Source organism: Gekko japonicus, unplaced genomic scaffold (genome assembly GCF_001447785.1).
Source record: "Gekko japonicus isolate JY-2015 unplaced genomic scaffold, Gekko_japonicus_V1.1 scaffold1222, whole genome shotgun sequence".
NCBI lineage: Eukaryota > Metazoa > Chordata > Lepidosauria > Squamata > Gekkonidae > Gekko > Gekko japonicus.
This window is the reverse complement of record NW_015173162.1, coordinates 850,210-869,102: the sequence shown is the minus strand read 5'-3', so window position 1 is coordinate 869,102 and position 18,893 is coordinate 850,210. Positions and strand designations below refer to the sequence as shown.

Genomic DNA, 18,893 nt, shown 5'->3' with positions numbered 1-18,893 from the left:
TAGTAACTGGTTGAACAGATATGTATTCCTTCCTGCAAGCAGCATTTTTTTTCACTTCCTGGTTTGAAAGAGTTGCTGTGGGTAGCCTGTGGATGGGGAGGAATAAACAGCTGCTCAAAACTGCCAGATTAGATTAATAGGAACACACCCACATTTATAAAACCTAACTATGCTTAACCACTGGAGATTAAATAAGTTAATAAGCATACCTTATTTCATAACTGAATATAGAAACAATGTTGAACATTTTAAAACTGTATTTGTAAAAGATTTTTCACAATCCCTTTAATAACTGATGATTTCTTTACACATGCATTTTGTTTTTGCTAACTCATTTATGTGTTAATACCAGGAAAGTACTGAGTTCTGCATTATCTGAAATAGTAATCAGAATCTCTTGCCACCATGCACTCAATGAAGTCTATTATGTTCATAATTAATTTCGTTAGTTTATAGCCCACCTTTCTCTTTAAAACTCAAGGCTCATTACAAAATATAGAAAACAATTAAGTTAGACTGAATAAGATTCTTTCCTCTCAGATATGGCCTGAACTAGTTCGTTCCATAAATGCTTAGCATAAGCAGTTTTTTTCTTTTTAAGCAGGCTCTTGTATTGGGATCTAAGTGTGTGTAATTGTTGGAGTTGGTGGGGCTCTTACTTTGTCTAATTAGTCTCATTTGTTTGGTTATTAGTTTCTTAAAGTTTCTACATTCCAAGTCCTACCACCCATTTGTAGAACAGGACTGAGTATTCGGGGGGCTATCATTGATAAGCAATGGCTTTATAACTTGTACAATCTCTTCATAGTGTTGAATAATATTCACTTCTGATCCTAATAGAAGTTGTCTCCTGTCCTTAATATCAACCTGTACTGTTTTTTGTAGCTGTTCTGACCACCTATGTCTCCTGTAGCCAGGGTTTAAATCTACAATGGGGTCAGATGTAGAGGCCAAAAGAATACAACTGTTAAAATGTAATACTAGCTTTAGTGGACAATGATCACTAGTTGGACTCTTACTTCAAAATAGTCGACTTGGTCTAAACGTGCAGGTGAAACAGCTAAATAATCTATTGTGCTGGCATATAATGAGGACAGATATGCATAAGGACCTCCAGACTTGTCAAAACTTGTCCCGTGCAGGACATAAAGATTAAACCTGGAGAACAACTCTAGAAGTTTGAGCCCAGATTTACTAATTCCAGAGTCTATTGAGTGGCGATCCAAAAGAGATGCTTGTTCAGCTACATAGGTATGAGTATCCATAAACAATTCAAAATTTCCTGAGCCTATCCTAGGGTTAAAGTCCCCTCCTAATATCATATTAGTTCTAGGATATTGGGACACTAGATCTTCAAGTGTCATAAATAAATGGTCTCACAATTTCTCTTTGTCCAAAGTTTTAGAAGATTTTGGTGGCAAGACTGAATAAGACGTCCAATAAACAATGTAACAGTATTAGGATTGTAGTCCTAAAAAGATTTACACCTTTCAAAACACACTGACTTCAATGCATTTAAAAAAGGACTCAGCTTTAAAATAAAACTCTACAACTCTGCCTCTCCATATTTTCCGTTTAAAAAATCTATGTAAAAGATTCACTCCTTGCACCTGAAGAAGTGAGGTCCCAGTGACCAAAGTTTCTGCTGGAATAAATTTTGTCAGTCACTGAGGCGACATTTACATTGCCGTTTTATTTTGCTGCAACAAACTAACCCGGCTAACTCTCTGGAATTTATGGTTAACTTAAGACGTTTATATTTTTTGAGTTTAAATTAGGTAGCAATTCGTGACCTCGCGGCTCCATAATGCCGATAAATTAGGTAGCAATTCGTGACCTCGCGGCTCCATAATGCCGACACTCTGCTCTAGTAACTGGAATTGTCTGGTCCTCCTAAGTAAGCACGAAAAATACGATCGCTCCTTTTACAGCAAACACTCCCCACAGCTCTGATACAAAACTATAACCCCCTTGCTTTCCTTTTTAGCAGGGACGGGGGTGGATTGATGACGCAAAACCTAACTCGCTCGATTCCCCAGACAAGCGACCAGAAAATCAGATGTGGGCGGTATTAAGCAGATGAAGTAGGTGTGGCCACTCATGACCACGCCCGCCTTCCCATAGATCCTCCTCATGAGCGTCGAGGAACTAGGTGGTGGCCTCCGGATGAGAATTTGCCCCGCCTGGGCATTGGGGGGCGTGGGCGAAGCGCGTCCGCGGTGCTTACTCGACCTGCATGTGAAGGTACATAATTATTTCGTGGAAACGGAAGAGGTGGAAGTGCTGGTTGGTTCTTGGGATGGGGGTCTTCATTTGGGCCCTTTTCTCTGTGGGATGCGTAGGATGTGCTGCTTTGCTAGAGAAGGTGAAACTGCTATAAGTGGGATTGCGAAGGAGCTTTATGCCCTATGGGAGCAAGGGGCGGGAGAATTGAGGTATTTCCTGGCTATTCCATGATGTTGGTTACTTGCATTGGGCGTATGCGTTTTGGATAAAACGATGAATAGTATTGAGGCATCAGGCATGGGAGGTTTGGGGGATTGCAACTTGCATGTGCCCTCTGGTGATCACTTGCCGCTCCAGTAGTGCATCAGGCATGGGTAAGAGTGGGTGGGGAAGCTGGCCTCCTTGGGCGATTGGGGAATTGGATCTTTGAGTACATGAAAGCAGCGCTATACTTATCACGTATCATGCATTTTGAAGAGGAAAGGTTTCGTATGTGCCGATTTCTCCGTTGTGATGGCTGCAAAGGGGAAGCACGTTTTCTCGTTGGGTGTGTCTCTTTAGGTTTACTTATTGTGAATCTTGTTTAGGGTCTTGGGGCATATTCTTCATTTGGTAGGTATGGATGCTATTTAAAAAAGAAAATCTTACAGTTGTCTGATGGCACTGTTCTCCTCCCCTCCTTGAATTTGTATGCTAGGACCCTGAACTGAATTTTTGTGTGGTTTTGTTTCATTAATTAGCACTTAGAAATAATTCAGCATATTGGAGGAGTGGAGAATGACATACAATACATGCTATTCTGTTTCGGCAAAGGCTATGAGTTAAGCTTGACTTTCTGTCTATTTTGGATCATAGTGGTGAAACTGGAAGTCTTCACTTCTTTCCCAGTCAGTTGGCAAGGTATAGTAGGAATTGGTTTATGTTTTTTAAACAAGCACATGTCTGTCCTATTCTACTGGTTTTGTTAGAGGAATCCCCCTGTTTGTGTTATGCTTATTTTGAAGTTTGCTTTAATTATTGAGTCAATATGGAAATGCCATGAATGTTCAAAACTGAACCTGTATGTGGAAGCAAAATATTTTATCTTTTAACATCTTGCTGCTATGCAGGGTCAGGTACCCATTAATTTTAATAGGCTTAGTCACGCCTAACTCTGCATAGGATTGAGCTGGTAATGAGCAGTTTCTTTTGCTTTATAGAGATGTTGCCAGCACTGAAAGGTTTTCTTTTTCCCTCTCCTTTCCCCCCACCATGCAATGCATAATTCATATTGGCTCTGGAGGCCATAAAGCATGGATCTTGTACCACATTGGGACAATGCCTTTGAACCTCTGCTGCTGGGCAGATACAGTCCTGGCCTATATAATGCACATGGAAAACAATAGTCTTCAAGTATAATATAACATGTAGTCTTACATGCCTTTCTTATGGGATTTCAGTGTACCTCGTGTTCGTGATTTTTCTCCTTTTTTACACGTGGTGATTCTTCATTCGCTTCTCAGTTTTAAATACAAACTAATGGAGAAAGAGTTCCAGACACTGCTGATATTCTTCATTTTCTAGATGCTGGATTTTAATGAATATTTTAAATAGTTTGTTGTTTTTATTTTGAGAGCTACCTTGTGTAGGTTCCTGGAGAAATGGCTGCATGTACATTTTCTTTAAAGTCGGTTCCTATTAGGATCTAGCTTATTCATGTCATTTAATGCAGATGAGAGGTCTCTGTACAAATGATGTCCTTATGTTCTCAGTGGGTCTGCTTGCAAAAGTTGTCCATTTACTTAGAAAACAATGGTTACAGAAGACTTAAAGCGTATTAAGTTGAGAGGAACAGAAAAGTATTAAGATTGTGGGAAATATGGCAAAGGGAAGTCTAACTGTGTCTGGTATTGAGTCATGCAAAAAGGGAAGGTTTCTGTGCCAGTTTTAGAGAAGTTGTACAAAAAAGGTGACATGATGGTTAGGAAACAAGGATTAAGCAAAGCACCAAAAGGCTATAAACACAAGAATGGAAACTCTGAGCTGAAAGTTATATTGTAAGAAATTTGGGTGGGTTTGTGACTTAAGAAGAAAAGCCCAGGCAGTAATGCCAAGCTGGAGTAGGGTTTCACATGAGATGGAGCCAGGGCCTGCAGCTGTGAGGGGGGAAATACTGGAATGTTTACAAAATCTCTATTTGGGACGCTAGGATATCTGTTCCGAGCAAAAAGTTGAACCTCAGGATTGCACCAGTCAATATCAGGCTTGGGCTTGAGGCTGTAACATGGGCTAGTGTTTTGAAGTACAAGTTACAGGAGTTGATGTTAGTTTGAACACAGAAGTAATCCAGAGCAAAATGTTGGCTGATAGGTTAGGAGAGGAGTGGGCCATGCTACTGGCAAGCCACACAGGTACAGGAGGAGGTGATTGGGATCAAGAGTTGACAGCAAAGTACAGGCAGAATGAGTGAGAGGAAAATACAAACGGGGAAGCCCAGGTAAGCTGCAGGAGCAAGGCTGGAAATGTATCACAAGTGCACATATGCCAGTTTTCAGGTCAAGGAGCCCAATGTTTGTCAGGAGAATGGGGAGCAAATGTTCTGATACCAGTTCCTGGTTGGCGAGGCAAGTCTGGGTGCTGGAGAGTGAATACTGGAAAGGCAGATGTGAGTGAGCAGTGAATTTAAACCTGTTTGAATAAACTGGAGTTCAGTTGAAGGTAGATGCCTACAAGGCAGTGAAAGGGAACTCAGGTTCATTCTCCTGGGTAGCTTTGTAAAGCATGCAAGTTCCATTGTGTTGAATATTTTAAAGCAGCGATTTTTATACTTTGTCTTCAGGGCGTACTTTTTACGTTGAAGTGTCTGAGGATCTCCCCTGTGTTTGTTGTATAATCCCATATATTGCGGAGAAGACATACTGCACCCTAAAACATGCTAATAACAGGCCAGACTTTTTGGGTCTTGCCAGCCCCTTGAGCACGTGTCCAAAATGCACCCAAATACCTCCAGAAGCAGATATGACACAGGGAAACATTGGTAAGACTGCCTGCTAAGGAAGGCTGGTCATCATTTCTGAACTGGTAACCTCTGACAAGTTTCCGAGGAGCTCCAGAACTTCCCTGGAACACAGTTTGAAAATCTCTGTTGTGAGGACTGTGGAAGCATAATAATGACACTATTTGTGGGCTAGAAAAGGAAAGCCACGCTGGGAGAAGCACAAACAAGGAGCTCCTATATAAAACTGGAGGCTTGTTTATTTTACGTGAAATATTTGTTGGCTTCCTTTTAAGGCAAGAAATCCTTGAGGTAGCTCACAATATTGAAAAACTCCTTCAAATCCAAAGTCCTTAAAAAACTCCAAAGCAGCAATAAAGCAAGGAAAGCTGTACAGACGGAGAAAATATCAAGGGCAGCCAGTGCATGGGAATAATAAAAATACATAAAGGCCTGCTGCCTAAAATGTAAGTGAGGTACCAGGAGAGCCACTCTGGTGGTCCACCGCTTAGGTGCCGTTACAGGAAAAAAACCCTCTCTGCCCCTAGCCATCTTGCATATGATAGTGGGACACATGGCCTCCAATGCTGATCTTGCACTCCAGCACAGCAGTTAGAGGAGCAGGTGGTTCATCTAGTCCAGGGACGCCCAAACCTTTTGAGCCCACGGGCACCTTTGGAGTTGTAATACAGCATGGTGGGCACAGCCACAAAACGGCTGTCCTAAAATGGCTGCTGCAGGAGGTAGAGCCAGCTACAAAATGGTTGCCCCAGTTTAGCTTCAGTCACACAGTGAAGATCCTTGTGCCGTGATGGCAGCTGGTGCGAGAGCAACGTTTTAAAAAAATCTGCAGAGGCAATCAAATCTACAGTAGTCCATCCAGAAGCCACGCTGGGCAAAAAACCCATCTGGCCCACCCACTTTCTAAAAACACTCAGCGGCCACCATGTTGGGGACCCCTGTTCTAGTCACTTGGTCCCAAACTGTGCAGGGCCTTAAAAGCTAAGAATGGGTACCTTCAAGTATGCTTAGAAACAGCTGGCAGACAAGTTTTCCTTAAGAAGCTTGCTCAGCAGAGACAAAAGGAGTGTGATTTTTTTCCTTAAGACATGACATAAAGTGAGCTCACTTGGTAGGAACTTATTCACTTCCTTGAGTCATTCTTTGTGGTCAAGACTCTGTGCTGTGATAATGAATATTTACGACCAGCCCTAATCCTGTGACTTGTCTTGAATAGGTCACTGTTTCCTGTGCGAATAACTGAGGGGTCCCTGTGCTCAGCTCCTTAGAGGGAGACCCTTCAGTGGGGAGTAGTTTCATGTGCTTGTGAGGTTGGCATTCTACGGCCATCCCCTGGGGATACTGTAGTTGTGACGATATTGGGGACTTGTTTTTTGTATGTTTGCTGTATTGCCTGATGATCTGTGGCTTTCATTGTGGGACTGTTTGTACTTCCTCTGGAGTTAATAGTTTTTGCTCTCTCTGTCCATGTTGCTGCCATTTCTGTTTGCATTCTGTCATTTCTACCAGGCTTTAGAGTCTTTATGTTCAACCCTGTGACACCCCTATGAAGTAGGTTGCATTTGTTTCTGTTTTACAGATTGGGAATTGAAGATGAGAGAGCCTTCCAAGGCCATACAATGAGTTGCACCTAATGTAAGCTTTGGCTACCCAAGACGAGGCACTGTCCGTTCCACTATACTGGTTCTCTCTCAGACAACAGAGGTGAGTGATGGTTTGTGTCTAGAAAACTTCCCCCATGTTGTGTGCATCTATGATGCAAGGAAGTGTTAATTGGGATGCATCTGGAAGCGGTGTAGCAGGACAGTGAAGAGAATGAAGGACAGACCTTTGTCACAAGCTTGTCAGGATTCTGTAGGCAAGCTGTTCTCTCTTGGCCCCTCTTCTTCAATATGGGAACATTAATATGGACCTACCTTTGAGAGTGTTTGCAGAGGTTAAAACAAGGGAGTGTATGTAAAATGCTTTGATTGTTTGAAAGTAAGAAATACTTCTTACTTAAATGCCCTTTTTCTTGCAACAATCAGATTCTGCTTTGTAGAACAGGATTTACTTGTGCTTCCTTATCAGTAAACCTGATTATCCCAAGCCAGGAATTGAGAATTTTAGAAATGGCAAGTCATTGGCAGCAGTGAGACTTTCCCTGATCCTGTTCCAGGTGGAGTCTCTATTTCCTGAGCCCTTGAGCAGTAAGAAATTATATAGGAATGTAGTTTTATGTCCAGCACTACTACATTCCAGACTCCTGCCCAGCTGTTTGCCTTGTAGGTAGAAAACTACATTTTTGAACATTAGCTGATGTAGTAACTCCAGGAAAGTGATGGCCTGTCATAGTTTGGCTAGATGACTGCGTTGCATCATACGTGAGGCTACCTTTGAAAAGCCTTTGGGAACTTTAACTGGTTTAGAATACAGTGACCACATTAGCAACTGGGATGTCCTGCAATAAGTGTATTTCACCTGTACATAAAGATCTTCATGGGCTTCCACTGTATTTATAGTTTGATTGAAAGTGCTAGCTTTGACTTATGTAACTTTCTAAATATTCTGGGACTAGGATATATACAGAACCACATTATATGTTATGAATTTACCTGTTTGCTGAGAAGTGTTTTTTAAATTACACAGATTACATTTTGTGTGTTTTAAATTGGAACTGCCTTGAAGAATTTCTGAAAGAAAGATGAAGTATAAAACTTCAGATAAAGAAAGGGAAGAAGTAGACCTTGAATATCAGGTTCATATTTATTTTGTAGCAGATATTGCTAGAGGATGCATTGGCAATTTTGACAAAGGCCCCAAGAATTGGAAGTTCTCTTTGGGCCACAATCCACTTCCAAAGTTGGTAGTGAAGCAGGTATTCTGACTCCTGCCACACCCATATTTTAATACTGGGTCGCTTAGATTTGTCTCACAGTAGGTCACTGTAAAATATAGCTTCTACTTAAGAATATGCATTTCACTTCTTTGATTTGCTGTAGTAATTTCTGTTTAACTTGAATAGCCTAGCCTAGCTCCTTTCCTTTGATCAGGAAAAATGACAAATGAATCAATTTTTTGGTGTGATCTGCTATCCTGTATTTACTCCATCTTTCTTAGTTCATCTTCTTTAACACTTCCCATTTTGTGTCTGTTTTTCCCTAGTTGCTATGCTTTTTTAAACTTGTGGTATGGGGGTGATCCTAGAAGAGATTTCTGCACACATCTGTTTGAATATCATTATTGTAATGTTTGTGCTTAGTAAGGTTTTATCTAAATCTTCAATGCTTGGCATGCCTTTGAAACATAATTTGGTCCTTGTCACTGTGCCAAGTTTTCAGTATGAAACCTATGCTTTCAGCCAAATCATTGCCAAGAGCTATCTGACTTAAGGCCATTTCTGATGTTAAAAAAATGTACTGTGAGAGCCAGCGTGGAGTGTTTGAAGAAAACCGGCCAACAGGATCTTGAAATTTAGCCATTTGTTCAAAGGGGAAGGGCCTTAGAGAAAGAGGCCAAGAGTTTCTGCTGTCTAAGGCACTTCTGTGCTGAGGCTGTACTGATGAGATCTCCAGGGGATAAGCCAACTGCTGTCTGCCTCTCAGGTTCTCTGCTGACGTAGCAGTCCTGGCTATTGTCCACAAAAGCAACCTATTGCTGAATGGAGTACCTTGCTGGCTGCAGTGCAGGTGTTCAGTAGCAGCAGCTGTTGTGTGGGAGGAAATAATGTGTGTGTGCACAGATCTTTTTTTATTTTAGAAAAGGCGATTGGCAGTCTTATCAATTGTGATTACATTATGTGTTGAAGGAAGGGTGCAGCTATGAGTGACTCTGATTACCGTGGAGTGTCGGTTACTGCCACGCTGGAAGAATTGGATTCCAGAATTAGAATTTCAGTAGTACATGATTAGAACATGACTGATTGTATGCTCTCCAGATGCCACAAGGCAGCTTGAAACAGAGCTCAGGAAGGAGATGCTTGTCTCTGTAAGAAACTTAGAACTATGTGTACTTAGAAGCACAGGTTGTGGAGAGGGACATGGTCATGCTATCATGGGAACAGGTCTGCTGAATGTGGCTTAGTATAGAGACAAATGTGACTCTTTACAAAAGAAAATCAAACCTTTACACTGAGGTATCTTAGTGGGGTGCTAGAATAACCAGTACGTGAAGGGGATGGCTGGCAAAGATTTTAAGGAACTAAAAGTCTTCTTAGGGATGCTATACAGAAAGGAAGGGATAGAAGTGAATAGTTGCCAGTAATTCAGGGTACATTGTGTGTAGATTTATGCTAGTGCATTAAAGTAATTGTGTAAGATGCTCCTGAGTTTTTTTATTTAGTGTAGTGGATAGGGGCAGCGATGGCTCAGAGGTTAAGATGCTGAGATCAGAAGGTTGGTAGCTCGGCAGTACGAGACCCTAGTGCCGTGTGACGGAGTGAGCTCCTGTCTCTGACCCCAGCTCCTGCCAACCTAGCAGTTTGAAAGCAAGAAATTGCAGGTTGATAAATAGGTACTGCTTCGGTGGGAAGGTAACAGCGTTCCGTGTGCCTTGGTGTTTAGTCATGCCGGCCACATGACCACAGAGAAGTCTTCGGACAGTGCTAGCTCTGCACCTGGTAGACAGCCGCCTGTCAGGTGTAGGAGGTGGGGGGCATGTTTGAAGGCATCAAGGAGGCTGGGCCAGGAGCACTGCTACACCTCACAGGTGGTTGGCCTTTCCTGATTTCCTCAACTGTCATTAGCTCTCTGCAGTCTCCTGTAACTGGGATTTTTTTTTACCTCAGAACACCAAGCTTTGCAGCTGGCCAGTCAGAGGGCGGGGGGTGCAAGGAGGCAGCAGCCTGACAGCCACATAGGAAGCAATGGGGGGAGCACGTTTTACTCTTTGGACCCCCTCAGGGGTTAAATTTCTAAAAATTCCTTCTTAGTGAGCATCTACGTCATGGTAGGAGTGTTCTCCTTGAATTTCATGTTTCTAGGTCCAGGGGTTTGGCCTGGGCGTTGATTTTATGGTGAGAGAACTTTCTTTTATATATATATGCTAGGAATCAGGCCTGTTGTAACATTGAAGATAATGAGCGCTAGCTTGGCCGCCCAGCTGCAGGGCCCCTCCCCCTTCCTGCTGCCCGTCGGCCACCTGAGTTTCTAGTGGGCGAAGGCTGCTGGAAGTGTCCCCCCCCCCCAGCCGCCAGAGGGGCGCGAGGGCCCAGACGGCTGGCAGCGTCCCTCCCCCCCTGCCAGAGGGCAGGTCTACCCACCCTCTTCCACTATCTTGGTAGACCTGGCCGCTGGAGAACAGTTCTACCCACCCATTCCACTTTATTTGTAGACCTGGCCTCTGGAGAACAGGTCTTCTCCCCCACCCCCATTCCACTGTATTGGTAGACCTGGGCTCTGGAGAACAGGTCTCCCCCCCCCCAATGCCACTGTATTGGTAGACCTGGCCTCTGGAGAACAGGTCTCTCCCCCTCGTTCCACTGTATTGGTAGACCTGGGCTCTTGAGAGCAGGTGTACCCACCCTCTTCCACTATCTTGGTAGACCTGGCCTCTGGAGAACAGGTCTACCCACCCCATTCGACTGTATTGGGTAGACCTGGGCTCTGGATAACCAATATAGTGGAATGGGGTGGGTAGACCTGTTCTTCAGGGGAGGGCTTCTGTCACCCGTCCGGCTCTCCGGGTGGGTGGGAGAAGTGGCGGGGGGGCTTTGGAGGGCTTCTGCCACCCGTCCAGCTCTCCGGGCGGGCGGGAGAAGTGGCACGGGGGGGTGGGGGGCCTTGTAGGGCTTCTGCCGCCCGTCCGGCTCTCTGGGCAGGCGGGAGAAGCGGTGCAGGGGGGCCCCTGGAGGGCTTGAAGGTGGTGTGGGGGGGGAGCTTGGTCTCCCAGTCACCTCAGAAGCCAGCTGAGGGGTTTGGAAGAGAGACCCTATCTCCTGCATGGCAAGCAAACGGCACGGCTGCTCCTCGCTGATCATCTCCTAACAGCTCAACGGTTATTCGACTGCCGTTGAGGTAAAAGGAATGTTGGGATTGTTGGCTCTGTGGGCGGGACCCAGGCACAGCTTCTGATGGGCAGTTCTTGCGGCCAACCCATTTTGGTGCTCATAGAATGTTGTGGGGCCAAAACTCAATTATATATAAGGACAGGATTTCCATGGCTTGTTGCCGTAATAAATGATTGACTGACTGACTATTTAAGGACAGGATAGAAAATGGGGCCGTTATACTCAATGGCAAATCTCTTAGGGTATATTCATGGGCTGGGGGAGAGGGGGTTTGAGTTACAGGTGCCAAATTTGCAGTGTAGCTACTGGAGCCTCTCCCCAAAAGAACCCCCAAATTTAAAAAAGATTGGACCAGGGGATCCAATTCTGTGGCACCCGAAGAGGGTGCCTCCATTCTCCATTTCCAATTGGGGGGGGGGGAATAGCAAGGCACTACAAGCCCAGCAGAATGTCCCAGAGAATCTCTGCTGTAGAAAGTGAAGTGTGGGGGGGAGCATGTTTGCAAGGCCAGCAGCAGAACCAGTGCCACTGTGGCAGTGCCAAAACCTTACAGGACTAAGGTCAGATCTGAGAACCTCTGAAGTAAGGGGAGACATTTCTGCAAGGACAGGAGAACCAGTGCAATGTACTGGTGTCCAGCAGCAGAACCGAGTGCCATCCTACCAGTGTCCAGCAGCAGAACCCAGTGCTATTGTGGCAAATGCCAGGCCAGTTCAACAGGATTGATTTCAAGCACAGAGTCCAAGCAAGGGGGAAGGGGTTGCAGGTCAGCAAACCGGTGCAGGAGTGGCTGCCCAGCAGCAGAACCCAGTGCCAACCTACTGGAAGAAGAAGAAGAGATTGGATTTATACCCTGCCCTTCACTACCTAAAGGAGTCTCAGAGCGGCTTACAAACTCGTTTTCCTTCCCCTCCCCACAACAGACACCCTGTGAGGTGGGTGGAGCTGAGAGAGCTCTGCCCGCAACTGCTCTTTTCAAGAACAGCTGTGCCGGAACTATGGCTTGCCCAGGGTCATCCAGCAGGTGCAAGTGGCGGAGTGGGGAATCAAACCCGGTTCTCCCAGATTAGAGTCCACGCACTTAACCACTACACCAAACTGGCTCTACTAGTACCCGGTAGCAGCACCCTGTGGCATTGTGGCAAATGCCAGCTCAAGAGGACTGATGTCAAACACAGAATCACAATCCAGGCAAGGGGGAGGGGAGTTGCAGGACAGCAGCACCAGTGCAGTACTGGCTGCCCAGCAGCAGAAGCCAGTGCTGTTGTGGCAAATGGCAGCTCAACATTACTCGGCCCACCTACCCTCCACTTTTTTAAAAAAAACCCTGCTGGGAATCTCTGGTGTGACATTGGTTAGTTCTGGTGCTGCCACATTGGCACTGGGTTGTGCTGCTAGGCACTAGTAAGTTGGCACTAGGGCTGCCAAGTGGGGGCCCGATTTCTGCCGCCGCGGAATCGGGCCCCGGGGGGAACCCCGCCCCCCGAAGCGCAGCATGCCTATGGTTTTCCCTCTGCCGATCGGGGCCACGCCCCCAACGTGCTCTATGTCATGCATCACTTCCTGTGACGTGCAGGCGGCGCGCGCACGTCCTGCAGCAACTCCTGGAGCCCAGGGACAGTCCCCCGCCAGTGAGTATAAATGACTTGGCAACCCTAGTTGGCACTGGGTTCTGCTGCTGAACACTAGTAGGTGGGTTCTGCTGCCAGGCACTAGTACATTGCACTGGTTCTGCTGTCCTTGAAGAAATTCCACCCTCAGTTTCTAGTTCAGAGATTCTCAGATTTGATCATAGTCCTTTTGTGATTTTGTACTGCCACAGTGGTACTGATTCTGCTTGTCACATTGCACTGGTTCTGCTGCTGGCTACACACACCACTTTCTACTGCAGAGATTCTCTGGAACGTTCTGCTAGGCTTGTGTTGCCTTTTCATTTTTTCCCCCATTGGAAACAATGGAGGATGGGGGCTTCCTCTTTGGGTACCCATAGAATTGGACCCCTGGTCCAACCTTTTGAAACTCGGGGGTCTTTTTGGGGAGAGGCTCCAGCAGCTATGCTGCAAATTTGGTACCTCTACCTCAAACCTTCTTTCCCTCCAGACCACTGCATATACCCTAAGAGATTTGCAATTGACTATAATGGCCCCATAGGGTATAAAGGAGTTGAATAAAGCTGAATAGTATTCAGGAATCTCTATTTGGCTACTGAATAGATGCTCTGATTTGGTATTCAGCTTAATACATACCCGAAAATGCCAAAAAGGCATTATTTAGGTATTTATTCAGCTCAGTAAAGGAAATGGCAACCCACTCCAGTATCTTTGCCAAGAAAACGCCATGGTCAGTAACAAAAGGCTAAAAGATACAATGTCAGAAGGTGTCCAATATGCTACTGAGGAAGCGCAGAGGACAAGTACAAGTAATCCCAGAAAGAGTGAAGCGGCTGGGCCAAAGCCGAAAGGACGCTCAGTTGTGGATATGTCTGATGGTGAAAGGAAAGTCTGATGCTGCAAAGAACAGTACTGCATAGGAACCTGGAATGTAAGACCTATGAATCAAGGTAAGTTGGATGTGATCAAAAATGAGATGGCAAGACTGAACATCGACATCTTGGGAATCAGTGAACTGAAGTGGACGGGAATGGGCAAATTTAACTCAGAAGACCGCTGTATCTACTACTGTGGCCAAGAATCCCATAGAAAAAAATTGTGTGGCCTTTATAGTCAACGAGAGAGTGTGAAAGGCAGTAATGGGATACAATCTTAAAAACGACAGAATGATCTCGGTCTGAATCCAAGGCAAACCATTCAACGTCACAGTAATCCAAGTTTATGCCCCAATCACTGATGCAGAAGACGCTGAAGTGGACCGGTTCTATGAAGACCTACAACACCTCATAGAACTAACACACACAAAAATGTCCTCCTCATCATGGGTACTTGAATGCTAAAGTAGGAAGTCAAAAGGTAACCAGAATAACGGACAAGTTTGGCCTTGGAGAAGAAAATGAAGCAGGGCAAAGTCATAGCAAACACACTCTTCCAACAACCTAAGAGGCGACTCTACACGGACATCACCAGATGGGCAACACCAAAATCAGGTTGATTATATCATTTGCAGTCAAAGATGGAGGAGCTCTATACAGTCAGTAAAAACAAGACCTGGAGCTGACTGTGGCTCAGATCATGAGCTACTCATTGCAAAATTCAGGCTTAAACTGAAGAAAGTTGGGAAAACCACTAGGCCATTCAAGTTTGACCTAGATCACATCCCTGATGAATATACAGTGGAGGTGAAGAATCGGTTTAAGGGACTAGATTTGATAGAGTGCCTGAAGAACTATGGATGGAGGTTCGTGACATTGTACAGGAGGCAGCAATCACCACCATCCCAAAGAAAAAGAAATGTAAGAAAGCAAAGTGGCTTTCTGATGAGGCTTTACAAATAGCAGAGGAAAGAAGGAAAGCGAAAGGCAAAGGTGAAAAGGAAAGATTTACCCAACTGAACGCAGATTTCCCGAGAACAGCAAGGAGAGATAAGGAGGCCTTCCTGAATGAACAGTGCAAAGTAATAGAGGAAAACAATAGAATGGGAAGGACTAGAGATCTCTTCAGGAAAATTGGGGAAATCAAGGGAACGTTCCATGCAAAGCTGACCATGTTAAAGGACAAAAATGGTAGGGACCTAACAGAAGCAGAGGAGATTAGGAAGAGATGGCAAGAATACACAGAAGAACTGTACAAGAAGGACCTCAATGTCCTTGACAACCATGATGGTGTGATCGCTGACCTTGAGCCAGACAACCTGGAATGCAAAGTCAAATGGGCCTTAGAAAGTGTTACTAACAACAAAACTAGTGGAGGCTATGGTATCCCAGCTGAGCTATTCGAAGACTTAAAAGATGATGCTGTCAAAGTGCTGCACTTAGTATGCCAGCAAATTTGGAAAATGCAATAGTGGCCACAGGATTGGAAAAGGTCAGTTTACATTCCAATCCCAAAGAAGGACAATGCCAAGGAATGTTCAAAGTATCGCACAATTGCACTCATTTCACAAGCCTAGCTAGCAAGGTCATGCTAAAGATCCTACTAGCTAGGCTTCAGCAGTACGTGGATAGCGAACTGCCAGAAGTACAAGCTGGGTTTCGAAGAGGTAGAGGAACTAGAGATCAAATTGCCAACATTCGCTGGATTATGGAGAAAGCAAGAGAGTACCAGAAAATCATCTACTTCTGCTTCATTGACTATGCCTAAAGCCTTTGATTGTGTGGATCACAACAAACTATGCCAAGTCCTTAAAGAAATGTGAGTACCAGACCACCTCACATGTCTCCTGAGAAACCTGTATAAAGGTCAAGAAGTGACGGTTAGAACCGGATATGGAACAACTGGAAAAGCATAGGAAAAGGAGTATGACAAGGAAGTATATTATCACCCTGCTTATTTAATTTATATGCAGAGTACATCATGTGAAATGCCAGCCTGGATGAATCACAAGCGGGAATTAAGATTGCTGGGAAAAACATCAACAACCTCAGATATGCAGATGATACCACTCTAATGGCAGAAAGTGAAGAGGACTTAAAGAGCCTCTTGCTCAGGATGAAAGAGGAGAGCGCAAAAGTTGGCTTGAAACTCAACATCAAAAAAACTAAGATATCAGACTTTGTATCCCTGTCAGGACTCCAAACACAGCTGTGAGCAAAGTTGTAAATTCCAGGATCCCAGGTTGCTCTGGACTCGAAAGCTGGCTGCAAAACCTTCTGTTTCTGCAGAAAACTCCTGAGGAGCAACCTATATGGTACGTGTGTTGATCTCCCTTTGATATAGGGAGATTTTGCCAGCTGGAATCCTCTCCTTGCTGATATTTAGATGTGTTGTGTCTTCACTTCTCTGTGAAAGCATCAGCCTGTCATTACATCCCCACCAGAAGTAAGAATGGAGGCATTTTGAAGGAAGAAGGAAAGATCATGCTAATTAAGAGTCAGCATAAATAGCAGATTTGTGTCTCTATTTGCCTTCTTGTCCTTATTTTGGGTGATTGGGGCCTGCTGCTGCTGATATATTTATCTTTATTGCCTCTATATGCTTTCTGTCTTGTGTGTTACACCTCTGACCTGCTTTTGTAGGAATTATTTAGGGGGAGCATGATATGGGCTTGCTTCCTTGTATTACTTTTTCCTTTAGTTTCGTACCTTTATATCTCACTTGCTCTGTGTAAACAAGGAAGTGCTTGCTGGAGGCCTTGTGGAGAATGTTTCGGCTGATATTTGCAAGACAAGCAGCCATGGGGTTAGACTGCCCCGGCCTTTGGGGGAAAAAGAGCATTGAACAACTTGTTCCTGAATATAAAAGAACAGCTCTGTGTCTAAAGGAGCTTTAAGAAGGAAGCAGATTGCTCTTCCGGTAGAACAGGAGCTAGTTTATATTTGATGTTGCTGGTCATAAAAGGACAGTCAGGCAGTACATTTCAGAAGGCTGTGTGTACAAAAAGTTTCTGTTTTGCACCAGGAACCAATGGACTTGACAGAGTTCCAGATCGCTTCTCTGGTCAAATACTTGATATTCTGTATTCTGTGGTATTTGAAAGGTCTTTCATGGCTTAATTCAATTTAGATAGAAGGGAAACAAGAAGTAGGTGGGGAGGGGGTCATTTCTTTTCCGATACCCAGTGTAATGTGTTTTGAGCTAAAATTCATCCTTCATCAAAAGTTATTGGTTTTAAACAGAGCTTCAGAACATGGTAGTTCCTGCAGAAAAGCCTTGTGTGTATTGCTTTCTTTTTGGGTCTTGGGAGACTGTTTCCCCGAAAATCTTATGGGGCTTTACTTCATTGAGAAAAAATTCCTGCAGTTTAGAAAGTAACTCTAAAGAGTCTGCTTAAACCCAACACTGTATAAAGATGCAAATGCCATTTTTTGGTACCTTTGAATAAAAAAAAGCAAGAAACCCAAATTACAGGTTCCCAAAGGGGTAGTTGTGCTGGTCTGTCTCAGCAAAAGTTACGTTCTCTGGCTTGTGCTACAAATTCTCGGTTCCTTATCAAATGAAGTTTATGTCGGCTGTCTGCTTCTTGCCTTTCTCTGTCTTCAGTCATGGAGGACACCTTTCCTGTTTTGCTGTTTCTGTAGCCAGTGGCTGCAAGTGATGACTGTACATTAACAAACAGTAGTTTCTGAATCTGTACATTGCAGCAGCCCCAATAAGTACTTACTGTGATTAACTGGTCAACTACGAACTCTAGTCTGAAATGCCAGATTGTTGTCCACCCATGAATTCTGGTTTGTTGAACCATCTTCATTGAGATGTCACAACTTAACCAGGGTTTAATTAATCAGGGTTGGTTGTGATGTCTGAATGCTCCCAAAAAATCTTTTGGCAAGACTAACTGATGTATTGTGGTATAACAGAAATGTGTGGAGTGAGCACTTATGCAGGGAGGTCCAAGGAGTGTTTGGTACGTAATTATTATTTTTTCTTTTTCTGTTTGGTTCCTTTCACAAATTTTATTACTGGGCAACTTCTCAGACAACGTTTTGTTCAGTGGGGGTGGGGGGGGGGAGACTGGAAGCATGTATTCATTCTGATTCCCTCTCTCTTCTCTTTGGGCAGACCTTACTGTCTGTATTAGGCACTTGCTTGAAGTTGACAGAGAATGGAAACACTCTTTTGGCGATGTCTCTGGGAAGACTCCTCCGACGTGCCTCTTCAAAAGCCTCTGACCTCCTGACCTTAAATGTCAGTAGCAGCAGTGGTGGTTCGTCTTCCATCTTGGATGGGGAAATTATCTACTCCAAGAACAATGTCTGTGTCCACCCACCTGAGATGTTGCAAGGCATTGTGGAACATCACCCAGGTAAGGGCGGGCTTGGGAAAGTTCCATGATATGTTCATAGGTTAACTTGTTTACCTTTCCTAGTTGATCATTTGAGTTCTCAGCTCAGGTTTTCTTTTGTTGGAAACTTGTTGTACAGGAGGGTCAGTGGAAGAGTGGTAGTGAAGTCTCACTTCCCAAAGTATATGCCAGGGTTTATAGCATGATCTTAAATAGTAGTTAGCCATGAATGCTGCTATCTCTAGTTTTTGTACTGATCATCTTCCAGCCTAGGTTCAAAGTTGCCACAGTGTTGATTGTTTTTTCTCTTCTGCTTCTTAAACTTACATTAAGCACCTGAGTGCTAGGTTGCAATGTGTATGCTACTGTAAACCTTTTTTAAAATAAAGCCTGTTTGCATCAGCTGCTCCAGGGGGAGCATCTTTGCCCTGTTTCAGGAAAGAAGCATTGATGCTGTCTGGCTAAGAATAATGCAGCACAAGTTTTCAAAGTGATTAGCTTCAGCTGCTTGTAGGCCTATGCAATGCTCCCTCTAAGCTGTGGAGTCTTGTGAGCAAAGATTCTACTTTGTGAGATACTGGCATTAAAGTTGTGAGCGAGCGATTTGGCTACTGTGTAAGTTTGCTCTGGAGCCATTCTTCCTGAGCTGAGACAAAAATGTGTGAGCCGGAGGCTAAAAAACTGTGAGCTAGCTCACAGTAACTCCGCTTAGAGGGAACACTGGGCCTGTGTCTTCAGTAGTGAAAACCCTGGCTGGAGTGATGGACGGTCTCTGAATCAGGCCACCTAGCACACCAGCCTGGCATTCAGTCTGTTCTCTGGTGTCCAACAGCTGTTAGCAGTCGATATTTT

General features: G+C 44.4%; 1 protein-coding gene across 2 annotated transcripts in view; it reads left to right on the top strand.

The window, feature by feature from the left end:
- Nucleotides 1-2,226: 2,226 nt before the first annotated feature.
- Nucleotides 2,227-18,893, top strand: part of TBC1D16 (TBC1 domain family member 16) — an 80,273-nt gene continuing 63,606 nt past the window's right edge. For both annotated transcript variants that reach the window (XM_015422470.1, XM_015422469.1), the window contains exons 1-3: nt 2,227-2,244; nt 6,801-6,925; nt 17,819-18,062. In XM_015422470.1, coding sequence (XP_015277956.1) covers nt 17,882-18,062 — 181 coding nt within the window. In that variant the 5' untranslated portion in view covers nt 2,227-2,244; nt 6,801-6,925; nt 17,819-17,881. The remainder of the gene's footprint in view (nt 2,245-6,800; nt 6,926-17,818; nt 18,063-18,893) is intronic.